The 19,843-nt window shown below is 35.7% G+C and overlaps 2 protein-coding genes and 1 long non-coding RNA gene across 4 annotated transcripts in view; 1 reads left to right on the forward strand and 2 right to left on the reverse strand.

Moving 5' to 3' along the window:
• Positions 1-19,843, reverse strand: part of LOC124956567 (transmembrane protein 132C) — a 94,632-nt gene that overhangs the window by 39,401 nt on the left and 35,388 nt on the right. The gene's annotated exons all lie outside the window — the stretch shown is intronic.
• LOC124956571 overlaps positions 1-19,843 on the forward strand; it is a 35,241-nt gene that overhangs the window by 3,647 nt on the left and 11,751 nt on the right. The window lies entirely within an intron of this gene.
• LOC124956568 overlaps positions 1-19,843 on the reverse strand; it is a 28,656-nt gene that overhangs the window by 2,304 nt on the left and 6,509 nt on the right. The window contains exons 2-6 of the mRNA XM_047512537.1: positions 3,726-3,863; positions 3,369-3,456; positions 2,517-2,762; positions 1,789-2,094; positions 129-425 (exon numbers count right to left, since the gene is read on the reverse strand). Coding sequence (XP_047368493.1) covers positions 129-425; positions 1,789-2,094; positions 2,517-2,762; positions 3,369-3,401 — 882 coding nt within the window. The 5' untranslated portion in view covers positions 3,402-3,456; positions 3,726-3,863. The remainder of the gene's footprint in view (positions 1-128; positions 426-1,788; positions 2,095-2,516; positions 2,763-3,368; positions 3,457-3,725; positions 3,864-19,843) is intronic.

Raw genomic sequence — 19,843 nt, forward strand, 5'->3', positions numbered from 1 at the left:
TTTTTTCTCTCCTTCCTTTCCTTTTTTTTTTTTTTTTTTTGCTTTTGTTTTGTCTCATTTTTCCTACCTAGCTATCTCATAATTCATTCAATTATATTTTTATATTTTATATATGAACACAAACGAACCTCGACATCCTCATTCGCGTTGGCCGAATCATCGATCGTCTCGACCTTATTGGAAATTTTCGTTTGCCAATCAGATCGTTCAAAGTCTTTCTCCTCCTTCGTATCCGATTCCCCTTTGGTATCAACCTTTTTCTCATCTTTGTTCTCAACCTTTCTTTCAACTTTGGTTTCAACCTTGCCGATCGGTTTCGTTTCAATTCCATTCTTTTCCACGACCAACCCCATAGTCGTCGCCGTAGTCGTCGTTTCTTCTTTTATTTCCTCGATCGACGAAGTTAGAATACTCCTTTCCTCCTCCTTGAACGAACAGTAGAACACGCATTTAAAACTTGGAGTCAAAGCAATTCGCCAAAGCGTAAACACTACACACGACCGTCGCAAACTTAGAAAGATGACTCCATACATAGACATCCCTTTTGACGTTGAATAAAGTATAATATAGATTTGTCGAGTACGATCTTTTCTCTCTCTCTCTCTCTCTTTTTTTTTCTCTCTTTCGTTTCCTTCCCTCCATCCTCCTCCCTCCCTCCTCAAACCATCCATCCTTCCATCCCTCTCACGCTTTTACTCGAGAGCACTTTGTCAAGACTTTTGTAACATTATAAACGATTACACCGTCTATTCAATAATAATTTTCTTCGTTATCGATAATCGATGTCTGTATAGTAGAAAAAGAAAAAGAAAAAAAAAACAAAAAATTTAAAACAAAAACAAAAAAACACTCTTCGCCCTCTCTCTCTCTCTCTCTCTCTCTCTCTCTCTCTCTCTCTCCTCTCCGACCACCCTCCGACCCTCTTCGAAAAGGTATATACGTTTCTTAATGATTCGTGTTAATTCGCTTTGACTTTTTTTCCCTTATTTGCGCTTGTTTTTATTTTTCTGTTTTTCTTGTCTTTTATTCCTCTGTTCATCATAAAAAAAAAAAAAAGAAAAAAGAAAGAAAAAAAAAATATAATGAAAACAAAAAAGAAACGAGATTATTTTTATTAACGTGATGAGGCATTAAAAAGATCGTAACAGGAATTATAGATAATGCGATATATATGATAGAATAGATTTACGATTCGTTATTTAATTTCGAATATATTATTTTAGTTTTATTCCATTATAATAATTAATTGATTGAAATTTTTATACTTGGATATTAATGATAAGGGAAAAGGGAGAGGGAAGGTAAGTTCTCGTATGATCTTTACTTCGGCACGACAAAAAATAGATCATCAATGGATTTAATATTTGCGACGATGTACGAAAATGACAAAAGACAAGTTTTTGATACGAACGATTGTTAATTGTTATTACGATTTAATTAATCGTAACTTTCGTAGAAAAACGAAATGAAACTTTGTGAAATCCTGAAAGTATGATAGAGACAGAGATAGATAAATAGAGAAAGAGAGAGAGAGAGAGAGAGAGAGAGAGAGAGAGAGAAAGAGAGAGAAATTATAACGTTTAGCATTATTCATTTATCTTTCGATTATTATTTATATTATATATATATATATATATATATATATATATATCATGTAAATGATATTATATATTCGTATTATTTACGAATAGAAAATTATTTTGACGATTAAAAACTATATCGTAAAATATACTTATTTATTTTTACTTTACGCTTAGTTCGATAATATAACATTTGATATATAAATACCTCCTCTACCATTTCTTGAATTTCCATTGGACTCTTTGGTCTATAAGAGATAGTTGAATCGGACCATTTGCAAGTTTCGAAAAGTGAAACATCAGAGAAAGAAGAATAGAAACGATCCTCGTGTTCGATAATTTCCTCATCCTCTTCTTTCAACATTATCATCGATGGTGAGATATAACCGGTGCAGTTGAGATTTGCAAGATATCCGTAAAGATTGATAAAGATACGTAAGGGTATCATCGCGGAGCCGCCTTCAGGCTCCAACGTCAGTAGCTCGCAGATGTAAATCATCGTATCCGTTAAGTTCTATTGGAAGCGGGGCAAAACCCTTCCCCATCCCCATCCCCCCAATCCCCCCTCCCCCCACATACCCCGCCCAAGGTTTAAATTTATCGATACGATCGATCGATCAATTGATACGATCGATACGATCCATCGAGAATTATGTTAATCCGTTCAGAGGAAAGAAATTTTTCTTTTCTCGATCGTTAAAACTATATTATTATTATTATTATTATTATTATCATCGATATATCGATATATATATATATATATATATATATGTATAAAATTTATGCATAGAACAAATGGAAATAAAATAAATAAAAGTTTGAAAGATGGTATGTCGAAGAGAGGTTGAATTATAATCGTTAGGTATGTTTTTTTTTCTTTTTTTTTTTTTTTTTTTTTTTTTGAAAATATTTTATATGAACATTGGAATTACTTACGTCGGCCAATAATCCACAAGCTATAGCTAGAAAACGATAAAAGTCGCAATTCCAATCTCCCTTTAGGAATCCACCGACCAGACATATCTGATAAAGACTAGTCTCGGTTAGGTCGATACCTTGCCAATGTTCTAGAATAGCTCTCAAGGGGACTTTGTTTACGTGACCAAATCTGTTTAACAATGTCCTCAAATAACCAGGAGTTATACCAGAGGAATATATAAGCTGAGGATATTCCAATCTTTCCTATGATAAAATTAAAAAGGAATAGAAAAATCGTATCAAATGAAATTACAAAAGAATTATAATTATTTATCACGACGATTATTATTATTTTCGATAAGATCTATTTTATACGAATAATCATGATAACTTTACAATGTATCGAACTCGAGTGTCTCTCTCTCTCTCTCTCTCTCTCTCTCTCTCTCTCTCTCTTTTTTAATATTCATTAATCGTAACGTGAGAATACTTTAATGTGAGGGACAAAAGGAAAAAAACAAAAACAAAAAAGAACAAAAAACAAATAAATAAATTAAAGGAAGATAGAAAAAGGTGAGATATTGTCTTAACGTTAAATTGAATCTACTTTTTCGAAAACTTCAGCGTTCATATTTAATCAGACATTCTACGAGAAAACGTGCCGCTCTCGTCGTACTCGTTCATTTCCAGTTTTTTCTTTTCCTTTTCCCTTTTTCATCTTCTTTTCTTTTACTTCTTTTTCCCCCCTTTTTTTTTTTTGTTTCCTTTTTCTTCTTCCTTTTTTTTTTTTTCTCTTCTTAATACCTCAGGATATTATCTTTTAAAACATTTATAATTAAGTTGCAGAGGTAGAATAATATTTATTCGTACGTTCCTATCTCTTCCTCTCCCTCCGCATGCCATCCTCCTCCCGCCGCTGTCCTATCACCGCCCACTACTCATTTTACGTTTCTCCATTCTTCTCGAGTCGCAAGGAGTACAAAAAAAAAAAAAAAAATAATAATAATAATAATAATAATAATAAAAGATAAAAAAGGAATAGAAAAAGGAATAAAAAAAAGAATGAGAAAGAGGAAAGAGAAAAAACTGATAAGAGAGAGATAGAGAGGGGGAGGGGTTGGGGGGGGGGGTAAAAAGGTCAGACGTATCTTAATTTATTCGATATACGATTATATTATATAAATCCATTGATTTATCATAATTGAGTTAAATATTTGAAACCTTTACCTTGACCGGCGGTACCTCCTTCTTAGTAATAGCACGAAAATATGCTGCCGTCCATTTTAACAAATCGTATGGTTGCGTACGTATGGCAGCTTTCGCGTAAAGTTTCAATATATATGGGAAAGTCACCGGTATGTGTATCTGTTCGGGACAATATATATTATGCAATGGATTTTTCGACGTCATTTCTCATATATATATATATATATATATATATAGAAAGAGAGAGAGAGAGAGAAAGAGAGAAAAAGAGAGATAGATAGATAAAGAAAAATTTATAGAAATGGATGAAGGTGTGATAATCGAACTTCAATCCTCGTCAAATTCAACAAACGACCATCGACATTTTCGTAAAAACGAAAGAGAATCGATACATCGAGCGTGTTATGATCGTGTATAGTCGAAATATGATACGTACATATTTCGTTTCTATTTTTTTTTTTTTATTTTTTTGTTTTGTTTTCTTTCTTTCTTCCTTTTTTTTTTTTTCCTCTTCGTACATACCACACGTATGACATGTACGTATGTACTTAATAAATATGTAGATAAATAAAATAGCGATAAATTTTTTTTTTTCTTTTTTTTTTTCTTTTTTTTTTTTTTTTTTTTTTATTGCTAAACAAATTTAAACGAACGAACATATACTATAACTTATTGTAAAATATCTTCATCGAATAAAATGCAAATCGATATATTATATATATGTATCAATAATGTGTATCCATGAAGGACGATATGGAAATTAATAACGACGTAATTAAAGCATTCCTTGAAGCATTCATTATGACTGTTCGTTTCGCATTATTATACGATTGAAAATTAATTATTGCATTTCGTGAAGTTATTTCGATAAATCCATACCCGATACTCCGATAATTCGATAGATAGAACCTTGGAACAAAGTGTAACGTTTAGGGTTATTTTTTACTTCCTTTCTTATTATTTCTTTTTCTTTTTTTTTCTTTTTTCTTTTTTTTTTTTTTTTTTTTTTGAAACAATTTGTTTTGGAGTTTTCTTCAAAAGCGACAGTCCGAACATTTATCGTAACGACATGTGCGATATCATTTTATGTTTGAAAACTAAAAACCATTTCGACAAACTAAAGAATAGAATTGATTTTTATTTTCCTCTCTCTCTCTCTCTCTCTCTCTCTCTCTCTCTCTTTCTCTCTCTCTCTATCTTTATTTTTAAAAACTCAACTTCAACCATATTTCTTTTTATTACTTTTCCGATGCGCAAGAGACAAAAGCCGAACAAGCTTTTGACTCTTTTATAATCTCTCGTTCCTCCCAGAATCAATGATCGTGCAATGAAGTAGCAAACGTATAGAAAGTAAATCACCGAGAAAATATGACGATATACATACATACATACATACATACATATATATATACATACATACATACATACGTACGTACGTACACGCGCTTATATATACGTATATAGATATGTTTTTTGAGAATATACTCGATTAAGATCTCGGACGATGTATATTATTTTTCTTTTTTTCCCCTTTTTTCGCTAGAATTAATCATTGTTTTGTGCTCTCAGACGGATAAGATGTGAAAGGATGAAACGTAATCTCTCTATATGTGGATGTGCATGTATTGGATGCAAGTTATTGACCTATACGATATAATACGATACGATACAATACGATACGATACGCGAACGAATCTATTCTTTTGTTGTAACATCGTCGTCATAACGGTTTTATTCTCATGATATTGTTTCCGTCGGTTGTACGATATTGTCGTCGTCATCGTCGTTTTGTCGTCAACGTCGTACATATTCCATTGATGAAACTTCCAGAGAGCGTAGCTCATAATTCTTGTACATTAAAGAGAAATAGGTATTATTAAAGCGGCACTCTGTATTTTACGAAATATTATAATTTCACTAATGTATACGTTGGAGAGAACAGGCCGGTAATTTAGCTCGGAGCAAAGGCAAATACTTGTCTTCGATCCCACTCACTGAGATTCGTCGGCATTACATTTAGTTTGGTTTAGTTTAGTTTCGTTTCGTTTCGTTTCGTTTCGTTTCGTCTCGTTTCGTTTCGTTTCGTTTCATTTTGTTTCGTTTCGTTTCGTTTCGTTTCGTTTTCGAACGTGCCACGACCCCGAGGCCCCGTACTTACTTTTCCTTCTCTCTTAATTGCAGGGAACAACGAAAAAGTTAGCAAAAGCGAGTTCAACGATGCAACACGAAGGCAAATCCTTTTGCTGTCTCTTAACGAGCTCTTTTACGTTCTACAACTATCTATCTATTTCGTCTATCTATCCATCTATCCATCTATCGTCTAGCGTCGTACTGATAATCAAATCTATCGCGAATAATATTTAATCCTAATTGTACATACCACAAAAATAATTTCAAATTGTTGCGCTTGAAATTTTCTATAACTTTAGAGAATAACGGGCGAGAACGATTTATACGAATACATTAAATAATTATTAATACATTAAACAAATATTAATACTTTAATCGTGAATCAAAACAACGTAATGCCCAAATCGAAAATGATTGCTAGCGCGTGAACGTAATAAAAAAGCGTTGTAAGGATTATAGAAAAAAAAAAAACAAAACAAAAAAAAAAGAAAAAAAAGAAAAAAAAAAGAGAGAGAGAGAGAGAAAACAAAAGAACAAATAAGTCGAGCAGCTATTTTAAAATCGTTGCGAAGAGAGAAAAGAAAAGAAAAGAAGAGAAAAAAATACATACATATATATATATATATATATATATATATATATATATATATATATATATATAAAAAGAAAAAAGAGAAAAAAGAAAACTTTTGATTTCTTCTAAAAGCATAAATCAAGAGCATATCCAATTCGATAGAACGTTTCGTGAATTATTGATATTTAATTCGTTTTTAGAAAGGGTCGATGCTTTTTGGGAACGTCCAAATGGATTCGCCATAGGTAGCTAGAATGAAACTGCAGGTCTGTGTCCTCACCCTTCTAACCCTCGTCTCTTCCCCACCCCCCCCACCCACCCCACTCTTTTGCACTCACTCATCAGTCCACGACACCTTTTTGTCGTCCCTTTCGTAAATCATCGTCCTCGTCGCTCGGTCCAACGCATAATGAATAAGCCAGCCACATTTGATCCATCACAGGGAACAGACACGAACGGGATGGTACGTCTCTCTCTCTCTCTCTCTCTCTCTCTCTCTCTCTCTCTCTTTCTTTCTCTCTCTCTCTCTCTCTCCCTTTCGGTCATTTTGCTTTTCGGATATTCATCCACTTCCACCCGACTCCTATTTTCCACGTATATGTACGTAGATACATGTGACACGAGAGAGACAGAGAGACAGAAAGAGAGAGAGAGAAAGAGAGAGAGAGAGAGAGAGAGAGAGAGAGTCATCCCTTTTTCTCTTTCCAACTTACGAACGTTCGCGCTTTTCCATCTCTCTCTTTCTGATTCTCTTTCCGCCTCTCTGTAATCGTCGAAATACCCGGGATAGTTTGCGATCGATCGATATAACCATCGAGCTCTCTCTTTCCCTCTTCCGCCCAATCCTTTCTCGCTTTCCTCCCTTTCGATCGAGCCCTCGGAAAAAGGGCGCGCGCGCAAACGTACCTACTATGCTCTATGTATAGATATAGGTACGAGAGAGAGAGAGAGAGAGAGAAAAAGAGATAGATAGATAGATAGATAGAGAGAGAGATAGAGAGAGAGAGAGAGAAAGAAAGGAAGAAAGAAAGAGAGAGAGATATATATATATATATATATATATATATATATATAGCTTCTCGGACGGACACGTAGAGAAACTTTCGGCTAAATTACGGCCGAAAGTAATATGGCCGATCTGTAGGGTGGTGCGAGACCCTCTTTCAAAGGGAAAGAGAGAGAGAAAGAGAGAGAGAGAGAGAGAGGACCTTGGAAAGTATGTAAGCGAGAAGAATAAAAAGGTTCCTCCCTCTTCTAATGAGGCCAACTGATGCGTACAGAAGGGAAAGCTTATGAACGAACGAATATACCTATACACTTATTCGGTAAAATCGTTTTTGTTATATCGACGATAATACACGCTCGTTAAACGTTTCGTTTATTCTTTCGTGTCCGCATGAATGTATCAGAAAGAAAATGTTTCACTTTCCCCCCTCCCCACCATCCCCAACTTCTTCTTCAGATCGCTTTTCTTTTTGCTCTCTTCTCTCTCTCTCTCTCTCTCTCTTTCTCTCTCTCCAAGAATTTCTATCCTTCATGATAAACGTAAACGTAAATTATATATCCAAACGTTGTTCTTTCCTCACGGGAATATCATCATCACGGGATCTCTCTCTCTCTCTCTCTCTCTCTCTCTCTCTCTCTCTCTCTCTCTCTCTCTCTCTCTCTCTCTCTCTCTCTTCCTCTCTCTCTCTTTCTCTGTCTCTCTCTCTTTCACTTTCTCCGTCTGATAGGCTTGGATCTTATATTGCGGAAATCTTCAGTTCATCCGGCTTTACTCGAACGCATCATCTCAAAGTCGAGCGCGGGGATTTATCTGATAAGAGATAAGAAGTACGTTGTTAAGGGACAACCGACGCTTTAATTTCTAAATGTGAAATACGAACGAGTGGACGGGTTTAAAAAAAAAAAAAAAAAAAAAAAAAAAAAAAAAAAAAGAAGAAAAAAAAAAAAGGTTCCCCAAGAAAAGCGAAAGGTTAGTAGGTACGGCGACAACGAAACGAAACAAAAACAAAAAGAAAAACGAAAAAAGAAAAGAAGAAAGAAAGAAAGAAAGAAAGAAATAAAAAGAAAACATTTTCTCGTGCGTTTACAATATTATATTATATATTGACATATTAATTATCATTATTTACGATTATCGTACGTGTTCGTTCAGAATAAAAGGGGGATTTTTAATTTTGAATGGTCATGCGAAAACAAAGAGACAAAGAGTAAATAAATAAATAAAACAAATAATAAATAAATAAGTAACTAAGCAAGCAAATACGTCATAGCGCAACTAATTCGATCGCGATTAACAACGAATATATGGTATGTATCTATATGCACATATATATATATATATATATATATGAACGAAGGACTGGGACTATGATGGAGAGAGTGAGAAAGAGAGAGAAATAAAGAGAAAATAACTAGGAGACGGAAGGGATACTCGATGAATACCAGCCGGGTAACACGCATAATATACGTTTTCACATAGTAGTTACGTGACCGGGAACAAAAATAGATGCGCGCGAGCGCGCCTATTTTCCGACACGCCAGCAGGCTCACGCTCATGGGCTCTCTTATCGTTCTGTTACTAACGTTTCGTGGCCGAAGTAATACCTCTCTTTCTCTCTCTCTCTCTTTTTCTTTTTCTTTCTCTTTCTCTTTCTCTCCCTTACTACTTCAACGGATAAAGAAAAAGCTTTGAGAGGGAGGTTGGGAGGGGTTGTCGCGCGGGGCTAAAGAATCTGTCGAGAGTTCAACAGCCTGCAACGGTGTCGGCGACGTATCCGAGAAATTTAAGGTCTGCGCGTTACGGAGTCCGCGTTCCATCGTATCCCTTACAACGAAAACGTAACCATCCCCTTCTCGTAACCACTCCTCTCTCTCTCTCTCTCTCTCTCCGTCTCATCTCACCCTGCGTTTTCAAGCCGAAGAAGAATGTCCTATAGAACGGGAAAGGAGGTCGCATCTCGGTCGCTTTTTGCGGTTGTTATTCGACGTTTATCTTCATAAGCTTGGAAAGAAGAGGAAAAAAAAAGTTTCCTACGAGTGTATGTGTGTGTGTGTGTGTGTGTGTGTGTGAGAAAGGGAGAGAGAGAGAGAGAGAGGAAGAGTTGGAACGTTTTAATAAAAACTTGCTATCGAGACAAAAGGTAGAAATGTCGATGGTTTCTTCTTTGGCTTCTTCTTCTTCCTTCCTTCCGCGAAAAACAGAGAGAATACTTGACTAATCTCAATGGCGGAGATCTCTTTCTCTTTCTCTCTCTCTCTCTCTCTCTCTCTCTCTCACTCTCTCTCTCTCTCTATCTATCTATCTATCTATCTATCTCTCTTTCTCTCTCGATGTTACGTATAATTACGTTTCTTGTACCAGGACGAAATTGGATCGTCGAGTAGTCGGAGTAGAGACATTGCTTAGGGCCTCGACACGATTCGAATCGACATGATTCGACTCGATTCGCCTTAGACCTTTCGTAATAATTATTCAAAGCACTTTACTCGATACTACGACGATTTATACGAATATATACTTTTATCATCGTTGTGTTTGTATATGAGTTTATATATATATATATATACATGTATATGTATGTATGTATGTATGTATGTATATCCTTAGGGTGACCCTGAAGATTCGTTAAAACTTTTTCCGAGGATTCTCGGAGTGCCCATCGTACGAAGTTTCGAAACTTAATTGAAATTCGCGGAAGGATGCGCTCAACACTCGTCTTCTTTTTCTTTCTTTCTTTTTTTTTTTTTTTCTTTCTTTCCTTTTTTTTAGTAAACATTTTCGTTTCTTTTTTTCCCTTTCCTTCCCATCCATTCCATTCCATTCCATTCTTTTTCTTTTTCTTTTTCTTTTTCTTTTTTTTTTTCTTCTTTTTTTTTCCGGTTAACCGAACGAACTTTTATCAAGGATGCCGCACTTATTTCCTTATTCACGAGAGGAAAGACGCATATAGTAAATCTACCGTGAATACGAACTGAAAATCTCCATGGTCTTATGTCGTTCAACTTCTGTATATATATATATATATATATGTATGTATGTGTATATATATATATATATATGTGTGTAGAGAATGAACTATTCCACCTCTTAAGTCGAAGAACGAACGCTCGTTTATCTATCCACATAGATTTCTCATCGATATTTACAGTGAGATAGTGAGGGAGTGAGAGATTGCATGAATTATAGAAAGAGAGAAAGAGAGAAAAAAGAAAAGAGAGAGAAAAAGATAGATAGATAGATAGAGAGAGAGAGAGAGAGAGAGAGAGAGAGAGAGAGAGCGAAAACCTGGGATATCGTGTGTGTACGTATCAGACAGAGATAGAGATAAAAAGACGGGAGAGAGAGACAGAAAGAGACAGAGAGGGACAGAGAGAGAGAGAGAGAGAGAGAGAGAGAGAGAGAGAGAGAGAGAGAGAGAGAGAGAGAGAGAGAGTTACAATTAACTTCGTTAATCCTCTTATTCGTGGCGGTACTTGATCTTTCTAACGAGAATGGTAAGAGACAGTACAAGCGAAGTGCTCGAAATTGGAGAAACTAAACAATACTAGGAAATGCGGGTAACCCTCGTTTGGCGTTTAGACCAAATATAATGATCCGTAAGATGTGGGCGAGGCTCATCCAAATTTGTCGAGGGGTTTAAAGCTGCTTTAGTATCGTCAATTATAAAGTATACTCGTCGTAGTTTATAGAATGAACTAGGATGAATCTATAAGGGTGAGAGAGAGTGAGAGAGAGAGAGAGAGGGAGAGAAGACGACTAAGTTTATTAATTTTCATCAAAGATTAAGGTTGTTCGATCGTTGCGGTTCGAACGTGTTAGTCCTTTCAACGAACGAGCTAGGTTATACGTTTCGTCGAGATTAAAGTTCACTACGAAAGCTCGGAATAAGCTTGGTATAAGGTTTATCCACGAGTAGTTAAATAGAATGTAGAAACATTCGCATAGGCAGATATGTAGGTAGATAGATAGATAGATGTAGGTAGTTAGGTAGATAGGTAGGTAGGTAGGTAGGTAAGTAAGGTATAACACGTTAGTTGTTGTATGCAATCTTTTTGTTACAGACGAACGGAAAGAGAGGGAGGGGGAAAAAAAAGGATGATTCGCTTGAAAAAGAGTTCGAATAATTTTATTCAAATTATTCTTAACTCTCGTCATTTTATGTCAACTCTTTCTTGAAGATTTAACTTTAATCATTTCTACGCACATAAAAAAGATAGAGAGAACTATATATATATATAGAAAGATAGAGAGAGAGAGAAAGAGGAAGAGGAAGATAGACCTAAAGAGAGAAGGAGAGAGAGAGAGAGAGAGAGAGAGAGAGAGAGGATGACTTTAGACATAAAGCGGGTTCCTACCATATAGAAGCTTCTATTATCCGGGCTGTTGGATAGTCGACCCTGTTACTCCCTTTCTTTCTTTCGTCTTCCTTGCATTCGATAATTACATTCCGTATGGAAAAGAGAGAAAGAGAAAGAAAAAAAAAGAGAGAGAAAGAGAAAAAGAGAGAGAGAGAGAGGGGGGGGGGGAAAGGGAAAAGGATGAAAGTAGGATCTTGAAGGTAAATGGAGGAGGATAGGAAAAGCTAGGAGGGTAAGGAGTTAACGGAAATGAATCAAACGGAATTCTTGAGCTCTCTCGAGCGAGCGCGACAGAACGATTAGATCACGTCGGAAACAAAAGCTGAAAGATACGAAGAGAGGAGACGTGTCGTCTCCTCGATGCCACCGACTTCTCCTCCTCCTCCTCCTCCACCACCTCCTCATCCTCTAGGTCCTCCTCGTCAACGGTTTCACCCTCACCTTCGTTCTCGTCATCGTACTCGTCCTCATCCTCGTCCTCGTCCTCGTCCTCGTCCTCGTCCTCGTCCTCGTCCTTCTCAGAGGAAGGAGAAAAGCGGTCGTATCGAGACGAGTAGTAGGGTCGAGTATCGATTAGTATTGGTATAGGTAGAGAACAGACGAGTGCGCGCTAGAGAGAGAGAGAGAGAGAGAGAACCAAAGTCACCAAGGTACTATGAGAAGAAAGAAGAAACGACGTTGGAGGTTACGCCAAGCGAGAATCGATCGATCGTTTCCTATCTGGCCCAAGACCATCCACTCCCAACCCCAATCACCTTACCCCCTTCTTACCCACAACTCCTTCCTCCTCTTCCAACGTCCTTCTAAAATAAATAACAATTTAACGAACCAATCCTGTCCGACCATACTTTTTCTACTTTCTTTTTTTCTCCCTGTCTTTTCATCGTCGACGAAAAATAATTGTTCTTTTTTTTTCCCCCCTCTCCTTTCTTTCCTTTCTTGCTTTATTTTCTGATACTATGCAAATATCTATGCATCTATGTATATTATTTAGATAGGTAGGTAGGTAGGTAGGTTGGTAGGTTGGTTGGTAGGTAGGTAGGTAGGTAGGTTGGCAAATAATTAGTTGCGAAGTACAAAGTAGATGTGTATTTTGTAGTTTCCCTACCGCGAGATGCTAGAGAAGTCGAAACTTTTGGATAAAGGATGTCAAGATAATGGAACCTCGTCGTTATCGGACTCGTGCCGTGCATTCAAAAGCTTCGAACCCAAGAATATCACTATTCTTGTCGGCTTCGTCGTTCTTCTTGTCGTTCTCTTCCACATCGTCGTCGTCGTCGTCGTCGTCGTCGTCGTCGTCGTCGTCGTCGTTGTCGTTTGGTCTTGAAAGGATTTAAAGGGCCCTGATAGATCATCCAAATCGATTTTTTTTTCTTTCTTTTCTTTTCTTTTCTTTTCTTTTCTTTTTTTTTCCTTTCAATTCGCGATTTTAATAACCCTTGAGACGTGTGCTTTTTTTTCTTTATCTTTCTTTTATACCGGTCCAAGCGTAATTAATATTCTCTTTTTATATGTGAGTGAGAGAGAGAGAGAGAGAGAGAGAGAGAGAGAGAGAGAATTCGTTCCAAAAGAAGAAGAAAAAAGAAACAACGAGAAATACGTTACGAGATAATTGTCGGATAACGATTCAAAAAAAAAAAAAAAAAAAAAAAAAAAAAAAAAAAAAAAAAAAAAAAAAAAAAAAAAAAAAAAAAAAAAAAAAGAAAAAAAAATATTTATTATTAAAGATAAAACTAACGCGATAATTCGAATTAATATTCGCGAGCCGGCGCGAGATTATCGATTTGTGTTCGTTCGTTCGTTCGTTCGTTCGATTGAAATTTCCTCGGATATTTTCAAGCCTCCACCTGCCGCCGCCACCACGTCACTAACTCGTTCACCCTTCATCCCGTTTGATTCTAAACATGTACATCAGAGTTTGTTAATATCCTATAAACCTTCTTCCAAACTATAATATTTCTCACAATATCTCATATGCCTTTCTTCATGGAAAATCGTCGACGCGATAATATCGGTTAGCGTATAATAATCATCGTATCTCTATCAAAATACGGCAAATATGTCGATGATCGATTATCATATCCAACGATACAAGCAATATCGATCGTTGCGAGACAGCTTATTCGCTCCGTTACGCATATTTACGCCAAGTTTGGCATATTGCTTTTAGGAAATACTGAAGCACTTCTCTCTCTCTCTCTCTCTCTCTCTCTCTCTCTCTCTCTCTCTCTCTCTATTATGCTCGTGCTCACGCGATAGTGCGTTTTACCGCTACTGTCGATACGATTTTACACGAAATTTTACATACACACACACATACACAAACATATATATGTATATATGTAGGGAGTAAGCGTAAACGTGATTATGTAAACCCGAACGATTATGTTCGAATTAATATTTTATCGGCGATTATATCAAAGAGATATAATCGTTTCGGAACAGTTCGGATATAACAGAAAATTTCGTTAATGTCTTGTTTCATAATAATAATAATAATAATAATAATAATAATATAAATAAATCCTTTTTCATCAATTTATGAACGTCTAATAGAATTTCGTCGATGATCATAATACTATTGATTATTTGCTGAGTTTGACAATCGATCGCTTTCGTCTTGTAATTAAACACACACACACACATACACACACAGACACACACACATACACAAATACATACGTAGAAGTACGTAAATCCATTAGTTAGCTTTCCATCATACTTGATGTACGCAATGCGATCGGCCGATTGCGATATGGATAGGGCAAAGGAGAGAGAGAGAGAGAGAGAGAGAGAGAGAGAGAGAGAGAGAGAGAGAGAGAGAGAGAGAGAGAGAGAGAGAGATCGTCTAATGATCTATCATCATAATTCAAACCTACCGTCGAAGCATGTTCATCCAGGAGGTTACGAATCTACGGTGGCTAAATATTATACATCGTCCGTGAAATTACAATTCCTCTCGTAATTCATCGGTACCCTTGTACCATATCAAGCTTATGATATCGTCGTTCTATTTAGTACGCCTTGTTAATCTACACGGTCAGAGGAGGAAGATATTCGGACCACTATTTACTTCTCCTTGTTTAACATCGTATCGAACATTTCAAGGACGAATTTACAAACACGAGCTTATCGCACTCATACATATGTATGTATATATAGAGAGTGTATCGAAAAAGGGCCAAATGTTATACTACGTTATTACTGAAATCAAATGAATGAAAATAATTTAATGTAAATTTATATATCCAAAAAATACGTATATACTTTTAATAATATTTATTGTGATAATTATAAGAAATGTAAATTTATTCTTCCTTTAAAAATCACTCGCGGATTTTTTTTTTCTAATTCTAATCGAATTTTAATGATCGCCGAAATACAAATATTCAAATATTTCAAACTGTATTGGAAATATCGAAGTAAATGGATTTTCAATATAGCCCCCAAAACTCATCGTATCTCTTTTCATCGTTATTTTTTATAAATCGACTCTTTCACGTGATATCCCCCCATTAATAGAAGTTCAGAAATGTTAAGTCAGGTAAATCTTTAGTAGGTCAACTATGACATCGTTGGCTAATCATTTATGAAAATAAATCATATATATTATTAAAAGTATATATCTTTTCGATAAAGTATTTTTGGATATAAATTATATATCAATTTTTTTTCATCCGTTTCGAGCTCAGTAATACGTAGTATAACGTTTGATCCTTTTTGGATATTCTGTATATATATATATATATATATATATATATATATATACGTAGTTATGTATTAATTTACGTAGCGTCTAAGAAATCGAAATTATTTTCAAAAGGGAATAAAATATATCGGTCTTGGTTACGTTTGCCTTTTAGATATTCTTCGCGGTAACCGTAGAATTTATTTATGTGGATTACGTTAAGCGCTCCGTTGCCTTATGTAGTAAAAGCCCCATGGGGCGCGGCATTCGCTCGTCCTCCACGTTTTCTCTTCGTTCTTCTCTCCTCTCCTGTTACTCCTGCTACTCTTCCTCCTTCTCCTCTTGCTCCTCTTTCTCCTTCTCCTCTTGCTCCTCTTCCATCTCCTCTTTTTCATCGTTCTCCGTTGCGTGCGCGTTTTGGAGTCGCGCTCGATCGCACGTAGGTCGTAGGTGACAAACACGAATTTACTTGCTAGCACGAATATCCAAATGTCGCTTATGACGTAAAACGATGTGGTGGTGAAGAGTAACGACAATTTTTTATACACATATATATTACATATATATATATATATATGTGTGTGTGTGTGTGTGTGTGTGCTGTAAACGTATATATATATATATGTATGTATGTATGTATGTATGTATGTATGTATACGTATGGAAGTATTAATCAATCAACGATCAAAAAATAACCTGCCAACAAAAAAAAAAAAGAAAAAAAGAGAAAAAAAAAGAAGAAAAACAGTTTATAATTCTCGGACATACTGGGAGCGTAACGACCAAATTTAATTAGCTTCGCCACCACCATCACAACCACCGAAGAGCAGCAGGACTATAATCGCATACACTTTTGGTTACCCTTAATCGGGTCGTTTCGATTTTTCACTTTTTTTTTTCCCCCTGCCCCTTCATTCCTTTTTTCTCGTTCAATTTTTTTCTTTCCCTTTTTATCCTGCCGCTTTTTTTTTCCTTTTTTTTTTTTTTTTTTTTTTTTTTTTTTTTTTTTTTTTTTTTTTTCCTTGCGAACTTCGAATCAGTTTTGAGTTAATTATCGATAATTACAAGCATTATAAATGAGAAGGATTCTCATACGATCGTTACTGTATTTTTTGTACATCGTATCAAATCGATCATTCAAGAGAGACAGAGATAAAGAGAGAGAGAGAGAGAGAGAGAGAGAGAGCTTTTATGGGAATGAAGGCACATTGATTTAAATAAAACATAACTTTTGCTCAAAGGCATTTAACTACGTGTTCACTTACGGTAGGTGGCGAGGGTAGGGGGGCGGCAGAATGCGGAGGAGGGATGAAGGGAGAAGGGGGAAGAAACTGAAAAAAATTAAAAGAAAAAAGAAAAAAAAAAAAAAGAATAATCATAAAAGAAAAAACTCCGCCAAGTTATAACTTTTTATATATTCATTCGATACGCGTGTAAAATCATCCACGTGATATTCGAAAACGTGTTCGTGAATATTTATGAATTATATGCGATGCGATATCATATATCTATACCTATACTTATAACCATCGATAAAATAATATTTTATAAAATTCAAAAATAACTCGATCGCGCGTCCTTCTAATTTCAACATCGATGCGACATCGATGAAAACAATCTAGTCAAAGGCCAGAGTAACTCAGTGTTTAAAAATAGAAATTGTACGGGCTGACTGGCTTCCTTCCTTGTAACATCTTTTCTACTCGGCGCAAAACTCGTGCATTACCGTTTTTTTTCTTCTTTTTTTTTTTTTTTTTTTTACTTCGTCCCTTTCGAGAAGAACCTTTGTTCGCGCGTATCTATCGTAGTATAAATTTCTCGAACGTTGATGCGAATGGACGGATGTGGCTGAAAGATTACCGCCTTTGAGAGCTCCAAACCGACGGGAAGGAAAATTAAGTTCGCGAAAAGAAAAAGGAAAAAAAAAAGAAAAAAAAAAAAAAAAGACAGAGAAAAAAAAAGAAAAAGAAAATTTTCACTCAAAAGGAAGCTCCTCCTTTATCACGTCTGATAACGACCGATAACGACGACGTTTTCGATTCGATTAGAAGCATCGACCGCAAACCAAATACGGCCAAGTCATCAACTTGAGACGATTAAACTTAATCGATCTATTCGCGTGCTTTAATTTGATCGTTGACGATAGATCGATCATTCCTACAATGACGACGACGTTATAAAAAAAGAAAGAAAGAAAAGTATCGTCTGTTGGATCTTTTAACATTTTTCTTTCGTCATTGTTTCTTTTCTTTCTTCCCTTTTCCTTTTTCCTTTTTTTTTTTTTCTTTTTTTCTTTTTTTTTTTTTTTCTTCATTTTCTTTCAGAGACAGCATAAACGCTATCTCACGATATTAACCGAGGTTAACAATTAGAGTGGAGAAGCCAATTACGGAACCGGACGTAAGTTTACTATTGTTTGTCGGTAATAACGCGATATTTAATTCTGTCTTAACGATTTAGTGAGATCGTCGTTTTTGTCAGATCGAGAGAAAAGTGCAACGATTAAAAATAACTTTACACATTGCATTATATTCGTCCTATAAAATCAAACGATTCATTTTTAATAATGAATCGTTATTATGAAATTAATACTCAATAGATATATTTTAACTATCTATTTATTTATAACGTTGGAAACGTTTATATTTCTCTTGTATTCGAATATAAGATTAATTTCTATCTTTGATAATCCTTAAGAATCGAATCGTTTGAAAATAATTGACGCATAACGAAAAACCCTGAATCTATGATAGATGTTCTACGAGTAATCAAATAGGTAAATAAAATAGGAATAAAATCGGCGTTAAATTCAACAAAAAAGAAAAAAGAAAAAAAAAGAAAAAAAAAAAGGAAAAAAAAAAGCCCTTGATATATCTTCCCTTTTCATTTGATCGGTCCAAGATACGAAGATGTTCTTGAAATTGCTTTAGGACGACAATCTTCTAGCGAAGAGGAAGAGTTGGAGGAGGGCAGTGGGGTGGGGGCTGAGTTGAAGGAACTCGCCAGACGACGATAACATAACTTCGGGTAAAAAAAAAAAAAAAAAAAAAAAAAAAGAAAAGAAAAAAAATTACAGAAAAAACCAAAAAAAGAAGAAAAAAAAAAAAAGAAAAAAGGTAAGAAAAAAGAAAAAAGAAAACGAAGGAAAATTCAGGTAGCATCGCCCACTGGATTCTTTTGCCAGGAGGAGGAACCTCTTCAACGTTTTTCCTTTTTCTTTTCTTTTTTTCTTTTTTTTTTTTCTGGTTTTTGTTTTTGTTATCTTCTTTTTTATTTTCTTTACCTCTGACTCTTCTTCTTCCTTTTAAACTCATCCCTAAAAATCTTTCTCCCTTACGTATATATACATATACATATATATATATATATATATATATATATTCGTATTACGTTATATCTAACATTTTCATCGTGATACCATCCAACGTTCTATCGTTTAACGTTCTGTATTTATCTTTCCTTCTTTTTCTCACCGTTCTCTCCAACAATCTCACGTACATACGTCGTTATCTCTCTCTCTCTCTCTCTCTCTCTCTCTCTCTCTCTCTCTCTCTCTCTCTCTCCCTCTCTCTCTCTTTCTCTCTCATTTCTATTTCAGTTTAATCCCACGCGATTCTCTATTTACTCTCTCTCTTTCTCTCTCTCTTTTTGTTTTTCCTTTTTGTTTTTCCATTCCACCTTTTCTTTCTTTCTCCTCAAATAGAAAGACCTTTTAAAAGGGAAACGCAAAAGCGAGGATGGTAGTTTAACAGAAACTGGGCTCATTCACGCGCAACCAGGATCTCCGTCGATCGACGAACGTAGACCATTACGATTTTACGATTCCCGCGATATGTATCGATGCTCTTTCGCTTCGGTCTTTCGCTGTCGCTGCTGCCTGTCGGGGGTTAACTGCGGTTTGAACGCAATTTATACTCATCGCGATCTCGGCCCTCGTGAATGCACACGCTCGTATGTACGTATACGTATAACTCTCATACGCGTGGGCCCGGCCAATATTTCCCATGACGTTTGACCACGATACGACGAATCTTTATTTTCCTTGTTTTTTTTTCTCCCTTCCTCTCTCTCTCTCTCTCTCCTCTTTTTTTTTTATTTATTGCTCGAAGAGAGAGATAGATAGATAGAGAGAGAGAGAGAGAGAGAGAGAGACTGGACGATAATCAATGCCACTACTACCAGTATCCGCTATCGTTGCTTTGCCCTTACGAATGAAAGCTTTTAACGTTGATTCCGGCGGGTCTTCTATGTTGCAACCACGATAAATACGACCTTCTCTAATCGAGATCAGAGCGAAATCGATTCGAAGGATGATGGACTGATGATAGATAGAGGGAGAAGGACAAAAGAGAATGGAAGAGAAAAATAAACGTAATTGATACC

This window comes from Vespa velutina, chromosome 22, assembly GCF_912470025.1.
Source record: "Vespa velutina chromosome 22, iVesVel2.1, whole genome shotgun sequence".
Lineage (NCBI taxonomy): Eukaryota > Metazoa > Arthropoda > Insecta > Hymenoptera > Vespidae > Vespa > Vespa velutina.